This window comes from Cebus imitator, unplaced genomic scaffold (assembly GCF_001604975.1).
Source record: "Cebus imitator isolate Cc_AM_T3 unplaced genomic scaffold, Cebus_imitator-1.0 Scaffold287, whole genome shotgun sequence".
In the NCBI taxonomy this organism is placed as follows: domain Eukaryota; kingdom Metazoa; phylum Chordata; class Mammalia; order Primates; family Cebidae; genus Cebus; species Cebus imitator.
Window position 1 is genome coordinate 230,941 of NW_016107602.1, and position 19,488 is coordinate 250,428.

Consider the following 19,488-nt stretch of genomic DNA (forward strand, 5'->3'; position numbering starts at 1 on the left):
ACATCCTACAGGATAACTGGATAGTATTCCTAAAGCCTATGAAGGTCATGAAAAACAAGGAAAGACTGAAGACTGTCAGAGGCTAGAAGCAAATGGAGAGACATGAAAACTAAATGCATTGTGGTGTCCTGGATCAGACACCAAAATAGTAACAGGTCATCAACAGGAACATTGGTGAAGTCTGAAGGATGTCTGAATTAAGTTAACAGTTGCATACCAACAATGGGCTCTTAGTTTTGACAAAGGTACCATGGTAATGTAAGATGTTAACAATGCAAGAAATTGGGTGAGTGGTATACAGGAACTCTCTGTTGCTTATATGTGCAATTTTTCTGTAAATCTAAAATTATTCCAAAATAAATATTTTTAAAATCCTTCTTTGTATAGTGATGAAAAAGGAATAAGCCCATCCAGAGCCCATTTCTTCCCTTCTCACCACATTCCAGATAATGTGGGATGCAGTAAGTCTTTGCTTACATGTCTCCAGACCTGCACAGGACTCTTCTAGGTCTCCATGTTCCAAATGGAGACCATGCTACCATTACAAGTCCACCTAGGCCCTTGTGGTCACCAAAAGGAGGCTGTTTACAAGCTCATGTGGACAGGGCTTGGATAGGTAAGCTAGTGTGCCTATGTGCAGGAAGCTCCTTGTGGGGTTGGATAAAGCCAGGGAATGGGAAAAGAAGGCAGGTGAGCTACCAATGGGGATCCCTAGCTGTCCCAGGTCATCACATTCTGGGGAGAACTCTGAGAAGTCCAGGAAGGCTGCAGCTGATCCTAGCCTCTCATATCTTTACACAGATATATTTACAAAAGTAGGAGACAGAACATATTAATTCATCAATCTTTTAACTTGATGTAAAACTTTTAGGTATCCAGACATATGGTGTGTGGGCCTTCACTGGTATCTAAGTGAGAAGACACATGGGACAGGTGCTGTGAATCTCTCTTCGCACCTGCTAGAAGCAGTGCTCAGGGCCATTGCCCTTCACCTTGCTTTGCAATGTGTATTTCTTAGTAGAGGTTGCAGAAGCCCAATCAAACAAGCAGAATATGGCACAGCAGCCTCAGGACAGAATTCACCATCCCTCTACCAGACACCGCATCCCAGAGCAGGAAATGTTACCCAAGTAGAGATAAAGGATATCGTAGCTTTCTTTACAAAAGGTCCACATGTCAAAATACATGTGGTTGGCTTTAAACACAACGAGAAAGACACAAAAGGATCACAGTTGAAGTCTGATGGGAAAAATGACCAGAATCAATGCTGAAATTTTAGCAAGGAGCAGGCATAACCTTTGTTCTACTAGACCTGGGGAAGTGTGTATATGTGTGTGTTGAAGAGATGAGGACCAGTCCATTCGAGGTCAGATCTGCCCTGCAAGCCAGGCCACTGTGCCCCACATTTTCAGAGTAAGGCATCAGGCCCCACCCAGCGAACAGCACCTGGGGTCACTAGTGTAGCCTTCACCTTCACCTGCCTCCTCTAGACTCAGAACATGTTAGAGAGCTCCACAGTGGACACCCTTGAAATAAACATAAGATGTAAAATTACAGAAAGCATATATTTATAAACAATATGTAAACATAATAAAATTTAAATAAATATGCATAAATAGAATACGTATTTTATAAAAAGGAAGCCTGGAGAAGACACACAACTTTCCTAACACACATATTGCCCAGGCAGCCCAGGCATTTCCAGCTGCCTCCCACACCCCGCCACTAGGGGGAGCGGGGGGGGGGTCCCTGCACTTCCTGTGGTAGTGGTGGTTATTCTCCAAGATGTTTTATAGGCCCCACTTCATCCCCTTTTTCATTTCTTCCCCTCTACTGCCCACAGAGCCCAGAACAAGGGGGAAATGGAAACAATCAGAAAAGGCATCTTTTCTCCTAACAGTAGTTTCTCACTGAGGTATCTCCCACCCCCATGGATTCTGATTCAGTTGGTCTAATTAGGATATAGTCTGGGCATCAGGAGTTTTAAAGTTCTTCACATTGTTCTGCTATTCTAACACCCCCACACCTGGGAAGAGGTTTTCTGTTTTAGGTTCCCAAATTGCCATGCCATTGAGACTTCATTCAGGAGAAAGACATCCCTGGGCATCCTTTCAGCAGCACTGGGCAAATCCATGCTGTAAGTGTAGACACAATAATGGTGAGCTTGGACTTCATAGACACATAATACTCCCCCCCATTGCTTGCTGTTAACGCCATTTTTGGCACAGATAAAAATCAATATAAAAATAGCTTACTGCGAGGGCTGGAACTTAAACACATAAACGATTACACTATTTTTTAAAGCACAGACTTCAGCAGTAATTTGTTTCAAGACCTTAGAAAGTGCTAAGGAAATATTTTTAATTGTAAAATTATGATACTTATTCTCGATAACTACTAGTCTTTTCATTTGCACAGAGGTCCTTTTCATATGAATCTGAAGGTAGCTAGCCTTTTTTTTTTTTTTCCCCAGAAAGGATGTAAGGAGTCTGGAAGGGTAGACTCAGCTCCTTGGAATCCTCTTCACTCATCACTTGTCCTGAGGCCAAAGCAGGGAAAGCCCCAGGAACGGCTCCAGAACCTCTGTGAGAGCCTCAGTCCTGATGCTGACAGCCTGGTAGCACAGACTGCTTGCTAGGCAGTCTTTTACTTTACTTTTCCTCTTTCTTAAAAGAAAGAGAAATAATCCAGAAAATAATTTGAAAAAGGAAATGATTTGAAATGTCACTGGTAATAGTCTCTGCCTCTACATGGGGAACTAAGAGAGTTAATCTAATGAGTTAAAAAAAAAAAAAAAAAAAAACAAGGGATGTGTCTGAGTGCAGTGGCTCATGCCTGTAATCCCAGCACTTTTAGAGGCCAAGGTGGGAGGATCACTTGAGCTCAGGAGTTGGAAATAAGCTGGACAATATAGCAAGACCTTGTCTCTACAAAAAAAAACTTAGCTGGGCGTGGTGGCACACCACACACCTGTGGTCCGAGCTACTCAGGAGGCTGAAGTCGGAGGATCACTTGAGCCTCTTCACTGATCACTTGTCCTGAGGCCATTGCAGGTTGAGGCTGCAATGAGCTATGATCGTGCCACTGCACTCTAGCCTGGGTGACAGAGTGAGAACTCGTTTCAAAAAAAGGAGGGGAGGTGGCATGGTTTGATAACAAGGAAGAGGTTAAGAGTCATTGCAATCATAGTATAAGACCATTCAATAGGCTGTTTTTAAATTTATTATGCCATTTGCTCTTTGACTAACTAGTGATTGAGAAACAAAGTCATTTTCTACTTCATTGGTGATGTCAATATTTTTATTACAAAAAAAAGACTGCTTTCTTCTTTTTTATTTTGCCTAAATGAAATTCTTAATTGATTAGCATTTAACAATATAAAGCATTCAAACAGAAGTGTTAGGAAGACATCTCTCCCTCAGCTCAGAACCATATATGCTTAAGAAGGTGTTGCCTCAGTGTGGAAGCCATTCTATAGCATGGGCACTTTGCTGCTGCTGTCAGATCCTGTCATTTACCTGCTACAGACAGCCAAGCAGAGTCCTTAGAAACCTCTGAAGTGGGGAAGAGATGATCATTGTCAAACACTCTGCATAAATCCTCAAAACAACTCTGGAATTTGCCCAAAAACAAAATCTCAGCAAGTTTAGTTTAAAGGTATAATTGGTGGGAACACATTGTGAAGACAGAAATAAGTATAAAAATGGATTACTAATCATTCAAAAAGAATTTTTAAAAAAGGATATAGTTGGCTTTTTTAGTCCTTCATAAATCAGAAACAGCTTATCTCAAGATTTAGAATGGTGCTCCAGTGAGCTGCGCAGAAGAGGTAGCCTTCATAGGCAGAAAAGACTGATGAAAGCAAAAACAAGGAACAAAAAGCAAACTGGTCATTACAAAGCTGCTTTCCTTATAGAATTAAAACAGTGGGGACCTCCTTATCATGCTGGCTCAGATAGACTGGGTCCCTTCTGATTGGTTGATGTGAATCTCCCGTTTTTGGGAAAACAGGCTCATTTTAAAGTGCAGTTTGATTATGTGGCACCTAGCACAAGTGACTGCACTCTGGTTTGCTGGGGCCTGAAGCAAGAGTTCAGTCCGAAACAATGGCCTCCCATAAATGTAACAAGTTATAACTGTTTCCATTTCACAGATTGGCTATCAGGCCAGTGAATAAAGGCAGAGAGAAAAATGAAGGGCAATAAATACAACATTCTGTCATAGGGAAATAGATGGATTAGGTTTTCAACAGAGCTTTAATAAATCTATTTTAGTTTGAATTATAACTTCTGTGGAGAGCAGTTTGGCACTACCTATCAAAATATAACTATGCATACCCACAACACAACAATTCCACATACTAGGATTTGGCCCACAGATACACCTACAAGATGTGCATGTGTATCATATCCATTTTAGCAGTGTTGAAATAACAAATCTTGGAAGTCTATCAATGAGTGCCAATAATAGACTGGTTAAATCCATTTATGGCACATCCCAGCCATTAAAAATGAGGCCATTCTTTGGCCTTGTGATATTTTTATTGAGCCATCAATGAGTGGCACACAGGTTTTTCCTTGTCCTCTCCTCTGAGCACAGCTGGCAATTCCAAATGGTAGGTGCTCCGATGAGAAAGGACAAGAGGCCACAGGAACATCGATGGCAGGATCTAAACTAGGGTCTAGAGGAGTTCAGGAAGTCTTCCAGGATTAAATTAAGTCCAGGAAGTTTTCCAGGGTGTGCTTATTAAAGGGTTTGAAATTTTATGTAGAGGCCTGACATCTGAGTAAGAGTTAGCCTGGCAAACAGAAAAAGGCAACACATTCTAATCAATGAGAACAGGGAAGATAAGGGCCCAGAGTTGCAAGAGAGTCACCACATTAGATAAACTGATTGAAATTCAGTATGGCTGGATTTATGGAGTGCAAGGAGCTGGGGTATGATGAGAGAGAATGTGTCTGGAGACAAGCAGATACCAGATCATGAAAACACGTCAAGCCACGACTCTATTCCCATTTCCTTCAACCATTCATGTATTCATACATCTACACACCACATCCATCTCATCATCCACCCACCCATCTATCATCTGTCACCCATCCAACAAAAAATGTAGTTCTCTGCTTATTAGGGTTACATGAGGAACCTCGATATCTTAAAGTCCAGGCTGTATCCCAGAGCAGTTAAATAAGACTCAGGGTGAGACCCAGGCATCAGTATTTTTCAAATCCCTCCAAGAGATTCTAATGTGTAGCCAATAATATGTTACTTTATACACTTTCAGGTTAGCCTTGGTCTTGCAAGTAACTTCTCCACTTTCCCCTTATTGCTCTGCATCCTGGCTTCTCAATCCCAGGCCCATGAGTTTTATAGAACTGGTCATTCAATCTAGGCCATCAGTGGTTTATAGGACACGACTGTGCAAATTAGAACAAGTACTTCTTCTTCAAGACACATTGCTTCATTCTGTTTGAAATTGTCTTCATATTGTATATTGCTTATACTAGAACAAATCTGCCCATCTGTCATAAAACTGTTGTATTCCACATACAAGTCAACAATGTCTGCTATATAAATAGAGACTCGGAGTTGCAACCTGGTACAGTGTACAACCTGTACAACCATAGATGATTACCCCCTTTTAGTGGAGGGAGGTATGTGATTTCAACTGCCCAAGTATTTTATTGATCCTAAGCAACTTATTCTTTTGCTCCTTTACAGTCAGGATGATCTATAAATAAGGAGAATGTATGTCCAAAGTTCAAATGACTATTCTTGGTGCTGAGAAAGATTTTTGTTTTATTGATTAGTGAATTTATTTAAATAAGAAGTCCTATTAACGGCATGAAACTTAAATCCATTTTTCTTTTTTTAATGAGTCATCTTTATTTTTAAAAAGTTATGTTGTATAAAATTGGAACTGTTCTAGAAAATCTGAGAAGGATGCCTGCAGAACTCTAACTTCCAGTCTGAAATTCTACAGCCCAATCTTCAGCCCCCATGATGGGACATTTCTGGCCCAGTCTGCTCTCTTTGCCTAGAGGGTTCCCTGCAATTTGGAGGCACTGGTGACTGCGATGGTTCCAACCAGGACATGAGAGGTGCACAGAGCACTGTCCCTGTGGCTATCCCTCCAATGCCTCTCATGCAGAGATGGCTGCTAGAGAGAGAATGACTGTGGTCCACTCTCTCTCTTACTAACCCTTTAGGCACTGCCATGTACTCTTTCCCCTTACTGCTGTGCACCTGAGTTCACTGATGGCTGAGAAGGGACAAAACTGCCAAGAGTGACGATGGTCCCCAAAAGCACATGGAGCATTTGTCCCACAGACAGTCAGGAGAAAGGGAGATGCACCTTCAGATGCGGAGGAGCTGTGTTGAGCTGGAAAACACCACCTGTAAACTGCAGCAGGGCATCTTCATCCCACTTGTGGAAGACAGAAGGACTATCAAGAAACAGTAGTAAAAGCTATCTTTGTCCCCAGGGAACTATCATTCCAAGTGGGGAAACATGAGGATGTGGCCAAGCATTTATCCTTCATGAAATTACCTGCCTAAATAATCTAAGGGTGCAGTGATATGACTCATGTTCTGAAAGACAGGATTCTAGTTCCAGTCCAGATGCTAACCAGCTGTTTAATTGCAGGCAAGTCCTCTCATCACCTGGTACCTCTGAGTCCACATTATGGGATGAAGGTGAACTAAGTGACCTGCAGGCTCCCTTCCAGATCCAGAGGCAGCATGGCATAGAGAGTAGAGACTCTGGAGCCAGAAAAAACACCTGGGTGTACATCATGGCTCTGCCTCCTGAGTGCTGTGTGACCTTGAACAAGTGACTCATCCTCTCTGTGCTAAAGTAAAAATGGGGATTTAAACATTACCTACTTCATGAAGTTGCTGAGGGGATTCAATAACATCACATGTGTAAAGTGCTTAGAACAGAGTCTGGCACATAGAGTACGGTTAATAACCGTTCTACTAGAATGGAGACCACGTGCCGGCAAGGACCTATGTCTGTTTTGATTACTGATGTGCTTATTAAAGTGTTTGATAACAGTAGCTGGCACATAGCAGGCACTCTGTAAATATTTGTTGAAAGAATGAATGAGTGAATAAACATTCTGACTCTATGCCCTCATAATTAGAGTTTGCACTGATAGCACTTCTCTCCTCTCTCTCTTTCCATTGAGGTTTCCCACCATCATTCTTACTATAATGTGCAGGATCTTCAGGAAGTAAGAGAGAAGAATAAAATATGTAAATTTCAAAAAACACCTTAGCTGTCCTGACAAATTGCATTTTCCAAAAATGATTTTAACAGTATCAACCCACATGCTCTTCTCAACCCACAGAAGAATCTTGCCAAATCCCCACCAAGACATGCCGGGAAGCTAGGCATTCCCTCTATTTGAATATGGCCAGGCCTTTGACTGCCTGGGCTAATCGAGTATGGTAGATGTGATATCATATAACCTTCCAAAGCCAAGTCATAAAATGTGATACAGCTTCAGCCAGACCATCTGTCTTGAAATACTCAACTTGGGACACTGAGCTGCCATGTGAGAAGTCCAAGGCCACCATGCCATAGGGAAGCCCAAGCTTGCTGGCCCTCATCAGTTTACTCTTCAGCTGGGCCCTTGTATTTTCTCTTTGCATCCAGTAACTGTTAGGCTCTTCAAAAACCATGTCACATGGCTCTTTCTTGAGAGGTTTAATATTTTCTTCCTTTTCCCATCATTTGCCACCATTTTTCTCAAGTCTCAAGATGACAGTAACTCCAACATTTTCTTTTTGTCATTAATGTTTGACTCATTATAAGAGGGAACACCTATAAATTTTACATCCACCCTGGTAAGCATAATAAAGATTTGATTCCAGGGGGGAAAGGCATATTGATCATGATGAAGGAGGTATTATTTATCATATGGAAATTCAGGGTGCATATTTGCACACTTTTTAAAGTAACCATGTCTTGGGCATTTTTAAATAATAAAGTGTTCAAGGAGCTATTCACACAAATCTCCTTACCTGATAAATTCTAGGATGGCTACTCCTCTGGAACAGAAAGGAAGTCAAAGAGAGAACAAGCTCATGTCAGACATAAAATGTCTCAGATGCCTAAAAGAAGTTTCCAGTGTCAAGAACAGAAAGTAGTAAAGCATAATTTCAAGGTTACCATGGGAGACAACTGAGGTCTGACTTCGCAAAAGCAGCTTATAGTGTGGTGGAGAGAGCCCAGAATCTGCAGTCAGAAACCTTCATTCGTATTCCAACAGTGTCACTTAGCAGCTACATAACTTAAACAAACAATATCTCCAAGACGTAATTTCTTTTTTTAATTTCAATACTTTTGGGGTACAGGTGGTGTTTGGTTTTGTGGATGTGTTTTTGGTGGTGATGTCTGTGTCTGAGATGTTAGTGCACCTGTCACCCAAGCAGTGTACACTGTACCCAATATGTAGTCTTTTATCCCTCAACCCCCTCCGAACCTCCCTTCTTGAGTCCCCAAATTCCATTATATCACTCTTATGCCTTTGTGTTCTCATAGCTCAGCTCCCACTTATAAAGTGAGAACATACAATATTTGGTTTGCCATTCCTGAGTTACTTCACTTAGAATAATGGCCTCAAGCGCCATCCAGGTTGCTGCAAAAGACACTATTTCATTTCGTTTTATAGCTGAGTAGTATTCCATGGTGTATATATAACATATTTTCTTCATCCATTCATCAACAGATCTAATTTATTGTCAAATAAGATCTGCTTTTAAAAGTATGTAAAAAAAAAAGAATTGAGAAAAATATATTCAAATAAAAGCTTACACACAAATACTCATAGAAGCACCATTCACAACAGCCAATAGGTGGAAACAACTCAAATGTCTATCAGCCGATAAACGAATTAACAAAATGTGGTATATCCATAAAATGGAATATTATTTCATTTAAAAAGGAATTAAGTGCCGACTCATGATACAACATGGATGAACCTTGAAAACATTATGTTAAGTGAAAGACGCCAGACATAAAGACTACATAGTGTATATTTCTATCCATATAAAATGACAAGAAGAGGCAAATCCATCAAGATGGAAAGCAAATTAGTGGCTGCCAGGGGCTGGGAGTAGAGGAAGTGACTTCTTAATAGGCACTGGATTTGCTTTTGAAATGAAGCAAATGTTTCTGAACTAGAGAGTGGTAATAAATGTACAATATTGTGAATGTCCTAAATGCCACTTAATTGTACAATTTAAAGTTGTTAAAATGGTGAGTTTGTTATGTATATTTTACCACCTCAACATCTAGCACAATTTCTAGCACTTCACTGGAGCTCAATAAATAGCATTTCTTATTTCTCTTTGGTGATCTGTTGTTAAGTTTGCCTGCTGTAATCCCAAAGATGAGCACACAGTGCATCTCATTGCCTCACTGGCAGAGCCCAATTTGTACCCGGAACCCTGGTGGCCAGGGGGTCTATGAAATGTCCCACTAAAGGAGATGTCAGCAAAGAGCTAAGAAATAACACCAAGCACAGAAAGGCACCATGTTTTTCCTGCAAGGATGACATTCCCACAGAGCTTGCTCCTAGTGCAGTTGCATTTACCCCCTGATTGCCACATATTAATACAGTCTCATCCTTAAGACATGTGATCCTGGGTCCCATCATCAGAGATTCTTCTTCAGGAGGTCTGGCATTGGGCTTAGCACTGGAACTTTTAAAATCTCTGCAATAACTCTGCACAGCCAGGACTGAAAGCCACAGCCTAGAGAGTGGGCCAGGACAAGAATATGAGGGGAGAAATAGAGAAGAAATCCTGTGTAAACTCGAAACAAGCCTGGAGAACTTCCAATTTCCAACTGGAGGCAGCATGGAGAAGGAGACCGAGAATGTTTCACAGAGGATGTGGCATCTGTAGCAGAGAGGGCTGGAATATGAATTCACGGGGCAAAAGCCATTCCAGGTCAAGGAAATGAGTGGAGCCAAGCCCTGGCAGTAGGAGAGCCCAAGTCTTATGTGAGGGTCAGCAGCTTGGTGTTATGGACTGAATGTTGTGTCTCTCCAGTATTCATATGTTGAAAGGCTAACCCCTAGTATGACTGTGATCAGAGTAAGAAAGGAAGTAATAAGAGTAAATGAGGTCATAAAGGTGGGGCCCTGATTTAATGGGATTAGTGTCCTAATAAGAAGAGACATCAGAGAGATATAATAAAGGAAAGGCCATGTGAGGACCCCGTGTGGCTGCCTACAAGCGAAAAACAGAGCCCTCACCAGAAACTGGCACTTTTATCTTGGGCTTTCAGCCTCTGGAACTGTGAGAAAATAAACTTCTGCTGGTTAAGCCACCCAGTCCATGTATTTTGTTATGGCAGCCCAAGAAGGCTAATACACATGGCTAGAGCATAGAGGGTTCAGTAGATAATGGTTTCATCTGGAAGGTAGGCTGGGGCTAGATCTTGGAAGACTTTGCATGCTAGTCTTTGGGTAGATAATATTTTAGAAGAATTGCTGTTTTCATAATGAACTTCACCTAAGAAAGGCCCAGTGTGAAGATATGCTTGTTACTTCTGGGAAAATTCTTACTTGAAAATGAGCTGCTGCCCTCAAAACATCCCTGGGAAATTTGTACTATTAAACTCTTGAGATATGCAGGCTTCAGGTGATTTGTTCTGAAGTCCAGGCTAGGTCACTGGGTGAGCAGAGGACCTGGCTTATTTAGGAGCCTCTGTTTTTCATCAGAGCCTCCTAAGGCCCTTCTCAATATTCACTGTTCCAGCAGGGCATAGGAGTCTTATTAAACAAACAGCTTTTTCTCCTGGAGAACAATGATTGCTGAAGAACAAAATCAATAACTTTGTCAATAAGAGAAGAGAAAGCCAGGTGATCGGAGCTTTTCTTCATAAGCTTTGGAGAGAGGAGCCACAGTGGTTATTTATTTCTTGTTCTCCTCCAGTGAAGAGTGATCATTACCAGAAATCCCTGGCACACCAATGGTCTGGAACAAACAACAATGCCCCTAGTACAGTTCTCTCTTCCTCCACATCTGTCAGATGCTGTGTGAAGTGTTTTACATATGACCTGTCATTTAATCTTCATATCAATTCTATGAGTTAAATCGCCTTATTCAGGCTGGACACAGTGGCTCGTGCCCGTAATTCCAGCACTTTGAGAGACTGAGACAAGCAGATCACTTGAGCTCAGGAGTTCAAGATCAGCCTGGGCAACATGGCAAAAGCCCATCTCTACAAAATATACAAATATTACCCTGGTACGGCAGTGCATGCCTGTAGTTCGAGCCTCCTGAGGTGGGAGAATCTCTTGAGCCCAGGAGTTCAAGACTGCAGTGACTAAAGACATCACTACTGCACTCTAGCCTGGGAGACAGAGCAAGACCCTGTCTCACAAAACAATAACTATAAATAAATTGGCTTACTCCACTTTACAGATGAGGATATTGAAGTCCAGAGAGGAACAAATGTGTTCTTTTTTGGAAAGGAGCCATGAAAGCAAATCCAAATACAATCTCAAGGCCGCCCCTATTTCGACAGGTCATGTGTCCCCTCCCCCTCCATATGCCACTAGACTGAAAGGAAACCAGCAACAGCTTGGAACAAGTGGTCCCAACCACCCCATCATAAATGGAGATTCCCACTAGAAAGTCAATACAAGGGCAGGGACAATAGAGGTCAGAGATTCAGTTTCATTTGCCTGGCGTGCAACCGTGGCATGCGTTTTTGCAAAATCTCCCCTGGTGATTCTCACATGTGCCCAAGTTAGTGACCTCTGTACTAGATTAGGCAGCCTCCCATCAATGGGTCCTAGACAAAAACTCTGCTTCATACCAGGAGTTCTGTGAATCACCTGACTCCAAGTGAAGTTCTGCCCACCAAAGATACATAACTGATAAGACATTCAATTCAGGAGCCTCTTTTGGAGGACAGGAAAACCCCTTGGTGGCCCAACTAGTTGGAACTACCCAACTCAAGTGAGCTGAATTACCATCAAAACAAAACTCTACCCTTGGCTTTGTCACTGTGAGAAACAGCCATAAAAGAACCCTTTCAATTATTTTTTGCAGAATTGCTATTAAGTGCCTTTTAGAGTGTATTGAATACTGGCATCCAAAAATGATCCATCCAAGTCTTAACCCCTGATACCTATGAATGTGTCCTCATTTACTTGGAAATAAGTCTTTTGGAAATTTACTTGAAAATAAGGTCTTTGCAAATGGAATTAAGCTAAAGATCTCAAGATGAGATCATCTTGGATTTAGGCTGGGGCCTTGATCCAATGACTGGTGTCTTTATAAGAGGAAGAAGAGGGAGTTTTGCGACACAGAAGAGAAAGCTATAGGAAGATGGACGCTGAGATGGAAGTGTAACCCAGGGAATGCCAAGGCTTGCCTGCAGCTAGCAGGAGCTGAGAAAGAGTCATGGAATGGAGTCTCCCTTACAGCCTCCAGAAGGAACGAACCCTGACAAGACCATGATTTTGGACCTCTGGCCTCCAGAAATGTGAAAAACTAAATTTCTGTTGTTTTAAACAACCAAATTTGCTTTACATGGTTATAGTAGCCCTAGGAAGCTAATACATCTTATACATTACATCACAGTTCATATCAGGGACTAAACAACAAATTTCCTTCTAGAATTCAGTGTATGGAAGCACCATGGGTCTCCTGATAAACACACAAAGAGCAATAGGATTGTAACTTGACAATATTACACTTTTTAATCAAAAAAATCAGATGAAAATTAGGGCTCAAGTCTAGTGATATCTGATCTTGAATTCTTGTCATAAATGTCTCCTTGCTGTTCTGTTTCTGTTCTTTCATGTTGAATTTTATTTTTAGTTTGCTTACTGTGCATTAGGTTATATTATAAATCACCTAAAATCCCCTTTTGAACAGAAATGGCTATAAAATATAATAGCAGAGTGGCTGAAAGAATGAGCTCAAGAATCAAACTTCCTAGGTTCAAATACCAGCTCCACAACTTAGGAGCTAGATGACTGTGTGGGCACTCCTTGCCTTAGTTTCCTCAGCTGTCACATGGGAATAATATCAGTATTGTTCTGATATTGTTCTGTTACAAAGGATTAACTCAGTTAACAAATACATGCAAAGTGCTTAGAACAATGCCTGACATCTAAAAAGTATTCATTTCACAAATGTTAGCTATTACTATTGTTTGTCTGTATTACTGCCTTAGTTACAATGCTCTCCTGGAGCTTCATTGCCTTCAGGATGAAGTTCAAGCTCCCCACCACAGTACATAAGGCTTTCCATGATGGCTGCCTGGGGACTGCAACACATCTCTGCCAAGGGTGTCCTAGCTGACCCTCCGGCAATGCTGACCACACCTGAACACTTGGCTTTTCTGCTAGGGATCCCCTGGCTAATGCCTACTTACCCTCAAGGTTCAGCCCTGGGGATACCTGCTCCTGAAACCCAAGCCTCCCCTGGGTTGTGGTAGACATTCTTCATCCCACCTCTCTCTGTGCTCTGAGCCTGTCTCCATGTCTAGCCCACCATGTCCACAATCTGTTAGAAGGACTTGTGTTATGTCTCTCTTGTCTAGTATGCATCCAAATCTCTTGATTTCAGTTGTGTTTGTTCGCAATGCTTTCATTCTTTGAAATGTATGAAAAGCCCTTTGGAAGATGAGCCATCAGGCTGTAGTGAGGGAGGCTCCCCGTCTGAAGTCTGTATCCTGACTTATTAGGGTGGTCCCGGAAGGGTCAGATAGCATCTGACCACTTAAAGCTTCAGAAGATTCTGCAAACCACATCTGGTCTGCTAATGTTTGGGGTAAAAGTTGGCTTTTCTATTAAGGCCTTTGAACCTTAAGGCCAGTGTTACACAGTTGGTTAACTGTCATTCTGCATTTAGAGTCACTGACCCCTAATTTTGAGGGAGTTAAAGAATAACAGCCTCTGGGAGAAATAGAGTTTCCAGATAAATGACTTTGTTTGAGCACATTTGGAAGCACAACATTAAATCCTCTGAGAGGTTTGCCCTCATGCTCTTTTTGAAGACCTCAGATCTGGGGCTTGGTGTGTGTGTGTGTGTGTGTGTGTGTGTGTGTGTGTGTGTGTGTGTGTATCTGGGCATGTGCACACATGTATATGCATGAGAGAAAGAATTGGTCAGGGCCCTGTGATATCATGAGAACATCCTCATATGAGAATCAAAGGATAACAGGTTCACGGAAGAAACCTACCTATGGACTTGGGTTTAACTGGCCTTGTGTCCTACCCAACGCAGCTCTCCAGCTTCTCCCCACAAAGTTCCAGGTCTCCTCTCCTGGGATCTCTTATTCCCACTGAGAACAGGATATGGAGTGTGAGGGCCCCAGACCTGGGGCATGTGCACATCCTGCAATGGGAGCCTGAGGCCGCACAGGGGAAGAAGTGGAATAGCCAGGCTGCAGATTCCCAGACAACGAGGGCCCCTGTGCTCTCCAGGGCCCTCCTGAGGCTGCACCTTTTGAGACTCTCCACCATTCAAGGGGCCCTTGGTGGGTATTCAGATGAAGGAAGATCAGGAGGTCTTCAGATGCAGAAAATGAGATGTTAGGGGAGTGGAAAGGGAGCCAGGGTGATTTCTCCTCAGGTGGACCTGCACCAGCAGCCAATATGGAAACAACGTGGAGCCTGGAGTCAGGCTGGCCTGGGCTAGAGCCAGGGGTGGGAGGAGGAGGGCAACTGGGAACATGCTACATCCAAGTTAGATTGTAAAGGCCTTTTAATGGGTAGTTGGTGCCAGGCACTCTTCCCTGTAACCACCCATAAAGGCTGGCACAGAGCTCATTTTCTTGCTCACAGAAATCCTTGTACCATCAGCCTGTACCCCATCCCAACTCCTCCAACCCCCAATCCTAGCCTTCCAGGAGTAAAGAGGTGGGAATATTGATACTCCATCCTCACCTGGTCCAGCCTCATCATTCAGAGGGTGGGGAAATAAGACTCAATGGTGCTTACATCAAGATCAGACCTGCCTTGAGCCTGAGTTGCCTCAAGCAACTGAATGCCTCTCTGGCCTTTAGGCAGGTCTCAGATCATTTGCATAGAGGCTATAGAGGCCAAAAATCAAGTGCAACCAATAGGCAAGGCATGAAGTCAGATCATGTGCAGGACAAGTGCCCAGTGGAACAACCATTGGCCTGAGTTGTGGTCTAGAGCTAAGACTGGATACCACCAGCAGCAAGGAGGTAGCAGCCAGTCAACCAATAGGTTCTAGGTAGTGAGGACACAGCAGGGAACAAAAGCACAGAAACCCTCTCCTCTTGGAACCTACATTTTTCACTGAAAAGAAAAGGCTGGTGGCCCAACCCAGGTCTGAAGGGCTCACTGTGGCACAACGAGGCACTCAGGCTCTGTCTGGGTTTGATTCCTCTTTGCCTCTTATATCTAGTGACCTTCCACAAGCCATGTACTTCTCTAGATCTCAGTTTCCTCATCTGGAAAGTGGGATTAAAAAGACCAGCAGCCTCAGTGGGCTGCTGTGAGGATTCTGTCAGTTAAGTAAAGCACTAAGAACAGCATGTGACTCACAGTAAGCACAGTAAGAATTACTTTACTATTCTGTAAATTCAGTAAATTACTTTACTATTACTTTACTGGGCACTGCCCTTATAAAAATGCCAGGAGTGTGCAATGTTTGCACTGCAGAGCATTTTATAGAGGCCACCCAGGGCCTGCCAGCTTGTGTTCCATCAGTGGTGACAAATTGCTGCCTGGCCTCAGACAGGTCGCTAATTGTTCTCAGCCTCCAGCCCTTCCCCAGCCTTGGGATGGTAGAGGAGCAGATGATGCTGGCTCGCTCAGGAGGTCCTAGGAGGCAATCTGAGGTCACCACCAGCAGAGTCAGGGCAGGTGGCTCCAGGCTTGCCATGGAAAGAGGTGGCAAGGTGGCCTGATGGCAGAAAGGGTGCTCATGGCTTCATCTGGCAGGGTAAGCAGGAGCCCCGGGCTACAGAGATTATGTATGAGCCTCTGAACATCTTGCAGGGTGGCATCTGGAGCTGTTGTGTCATGATTGACTGAAATCTGTGCTCAAGTTAAATCAAGATTGGAAAGGCTGATGAATGAATCAACTACCATTTTAAAAAAATATAGTCACTTCGTTTTGATAAAGTTGGGATAGGAACAAGCAGGAAGACGATCCAGTGCATTCCACCTCTGGCCGCCTCTGCGAGAGGAGCCGCCGCCAGTTCTGCGCATCTGCAATGGATGGTCACGCGGAACTGCTCCGGTTTCCTGATCAAGAGGAATAAGCAGACCTACAGCAACGAGCCCAGTAACCTGAAGGCCCGCAACTCCTTCCACTACAATGGGCTGATTCGCCGCAAGACTGTGGTCGTGGAGCCGGCAGCCGATGGCAAAGATGTCCTGGTGGTCACGAAGTGGAGATCAGGCCAGTGGACGCCTGCTACCTCCTATGTGTGGACCACCATCAGCAAGAATGCTTGTGCCAAACTAAGCAGCATCAGACGCAAGATCTGCAAGAACAAGTACCCGCCCCCAACCTGCGCATGGCTGCCCATCAGCAGGGCCAGCGCCATCCTGCACAGCCAGAAGCCTGTGATGGTGAAGAGGAAGCAGATCTGCCCCACCAAGAGCTCCTGAGCCCCCGTCCCTAAGAAATAGCTGGCTTTCTCACCCAAAAGAAGAGGAAGAAGGAGGGGGAGAAGAGAAGGATCAAGGAGGAAGAAGAAGAAGAGGAGGATCCAGTGTCCTGAATAAAACTCAAGAAGACTTCTACTATTTGCTCTGATTTGTAATCCCCTAGGCATAAGTCAGAAATAATATGAGTGTCCCACCACCATGAAAGCCCTTTGCAATGTTTAGAAAATCTATGCTGTCCAACATGGCAGCCACAAGCCACATGTGCCTATTGAGCACTTGAAAATGGCTCATTGACAGCCAAGGCAGCAGGCAGAGGAGCAGGGGATGGGTGGACAAATTAGGATCCAGAGAGTGGCCGGGCCCACAGAGCAGAGGGCCACGGACATCAGGTCTGTTCTCAGAGCGATGGGCCCCGGAGACTGATCTGCCTCCATGATTGGAGGCTTATTCATCTATAATCACAAGGGGAGGTGCTCATCTCCCCAGTCTACCGAGATGACATCCAGAGGAATGCCATGGACGCCTTTTGCATCAATGTTATCCATGCCCGGCAGCAGGTGCACAGCCCCGTCACCAACATTGCTCACACCAGCTTCTTCCACGTCAAGCGATCCAACATCTGGCTGGCAGCAGTCACCAAGCAGAATGTCAATGCTGCCATAGTCTTTGAATTCCTCTATAAGATGTGTGACGTGATGGCTGCCTACTTTAGCAAGATCAGCCAGGAAAACATCAAGAAAAATTTTGTGCTCATATATGAGCTGCTGGATGAGATTCTAGACTTTGGCTACCCACAGAATTCCGAGACAGGCATGCTGAAAACCTTCATCACCCAGCAGGGCATCAAGAGTCAGTATCAGACAAAAGAAGAGCAGTCACAGATCACCAACCAGGTGACTGGGCAGATCGGCTGGTGGTGAGAGGGTATCAGGTATTGCCAGAATGTGCTCTTCCTGGATGTGCTGGAGAGTGTGAACCTGCTCATGTCCCCATAAGGGCAGGTGCTGAGTGCCCATGTGTCGGGCCGGGTGGTGATGAAGAGCAACCTGAGTGGGATGCCCAAATGTAAGTTTGGAATGAATGACAAGATCGTCATTGAAAAACAAGGCAAAGACACAGCTGATGAAACAAGCAAGAGCAGGAAGCAATCAATTGCCATTGATGACTGCACCTTCCACCAGTGTGTGTGACTCAGCAAGTTTGACTCTGAACGCAGCATCAGCTTTATCCTGCCAGATGCCGTGTTTGAGCTTATGAGGTATCACACAACCAATGATATCATCTTTCCCTTCCGGGTCATCCCTCTAGTGTGAGAAGTGGGATGCACCAAACTGGAGATCAACGTGGTCATCAAGTTCAACTGTAAACCCTCACTGCTGGCTCAGAAGACTGAGGTGAGGATCCCAATCCCCCTGAACACAAGTGGGGTGTAGGTGATCTGCATGAAGGAGAAGGCCAAGTACAAGGCCAGCAAGAACACCATTGTATAGAAGATCAAACGCATGGCAGGTATGAAGGAATCACAGATCAGCACAGAGATTGAGCTTCTGCCTACCAAAGTCAAGAAGAAATGGGCTCGACCCCCCATTTCCATGAACTCTGAGGTGCCATTTGCATCCGCTGGCCTCAAGGTGCACTACTTGAAGGTGTTTTAACTGAAGCTGAACTACAGTGACCATGATGTCATCAAATGGGTACACTACATTGGCTGCAGTGGCATTTATGAAACTCGCTGCTAGCTGCCACTAGGCAGCTGGCCCACCTCCCCACCCACGCTCTTCCACAGGTCCAGGTGCCACTCCCTCCTCGCCACCACACATCAGTGTCTCCTCCCTCCTGCTTTGCTGCCTTCCCTTTGCCTCAGGCCCTGAGTCCAGGTCTGGGCCAAGCACACTGCAAGTGGGACTGGTGGAGCAGTCCCTGGGCTCCCTGGGCTCCCTGGACTCCCTGGGCAGGGTGGTTCTGAGGCTCCGGCCCTCCCAGCCGCCTGTCTGTCCTAGCCTAGCCAGGCTCTGAGTTCTGTGACAAAAGCCAGGTGGGTTCCTTTTCCTTCCCACCCCTGTGGCCACACCTCTGGGGTGAAAAGGTTGGCTGCCCCTCACTCGGAGCTCCCCCAAAGGCCAGTAATGGATCCCCAGCCCTCAGTTCCTACTGTGTGCTTCATTTCGTCCATGTATGACTTCATCTAGTTATAAACCCAATAAATTCTGTAAAGTGGAAAAAAAAAAAGAAAAGAAAATGGCTCATTGAGATATGTTGTATGTGTACATTCTGGATTTAAAGACAGTATGGAAAAAATAATGTAAGTATCTCAATTTTTATTAATTACATATTGAAATGCTAATATTTTTATATATTGGGCTAAAATAAAATTTATTACTAAAATCAATTTCACCCATTTCTTTTTCTTTTTCTTTTGTATGTGGCTACTAGAAAATCTACACATGTGACTTTCTATTGGATGGTAGAGTTTAAACAGAGAATGATATTCATGGGGTCTGCTTTTCCCAGATGGTGCTAGTTGAGCCATCACTGATTTCTTCTTGTTCAAATAGCAAACAGACTGCAGTGGAGAAAACACTGAGCCCAGAGACTGCAGATCCAATTTATCACTTCACCTCAGCCATCAAGTTGCTGCATGGCTCTAGTAACAATAGTGATAGCAGCAAACACTTCCACAGTTTTTTTAAATGTATATATAGAGGCCAGGTGCTGTTCTAAACATTTGACACATGTAAATTTCTCACTAAAACTCTATGAGATGATAGGAGCTATTATTAGCTTCCTTTTCCATATGTGGGCACTGAGGTGTTAAAAGGTTAAATCACAAGCCCTAAGCTCACGACTGGAAATTGGTAGAGCT

General features: G+C 43.9%; 1 protein-coding gene and 1 pseudogene across 2 annotated transcripts; both read left to right on the plus strand.

The window, feature by feature from the left end:
• The first annotated feature begins 15,915 nt into the window (after nucleotides 1-15,915).
• Nucleotides 15,916-16,625, plus strand: LOC108285017 (60S ribosomal protein L28-like). The gene is made up of 2 exons (XM_037729040.1): nucleotides 15,916-15,951; nucleotides 16,116-16,625. The coding sequence occupies exons 1-2, from the start codon at nucleotides 15,916-15,918 to the stop codon at nucleotides 16,623-16,625; spliced, it is 546 nt and encodes a 181-aa protein (XP_037584968.1).
• A 227-nt stretch (nucleotides 16,626-16,852) lies between these two features.
• On the plus strand, nucleotides 16,853-18,461 carry LOC108284986 (annotated as a pseudogene). The gene has a single exon (XR_005195955.1). The product of XR_005195955.1 is annotated as an AP-2 complex subunit mu-like (transcript).
• The last annotated feature ends 1,027 nt before the right edge of the window (nucleotides 18,462-19,488 follow it).

Excerpts from the sequence above, each read along its gene's own strand:
- LOC108285017 (XM_037729040.1), top strand. The coding sequence starts at position 15,916 with ATGGCAGAAAGGGTGCTCATGGCTTCATCTGGCAGG. Across the intron at positions 15,952-16,115 it reads TCATGGCTTCATCTGGCAGG|TCACTTCGTTTTGATAAAGT; the intron begins GTAAGCAGGAGC and ends AAAAAAATATAG.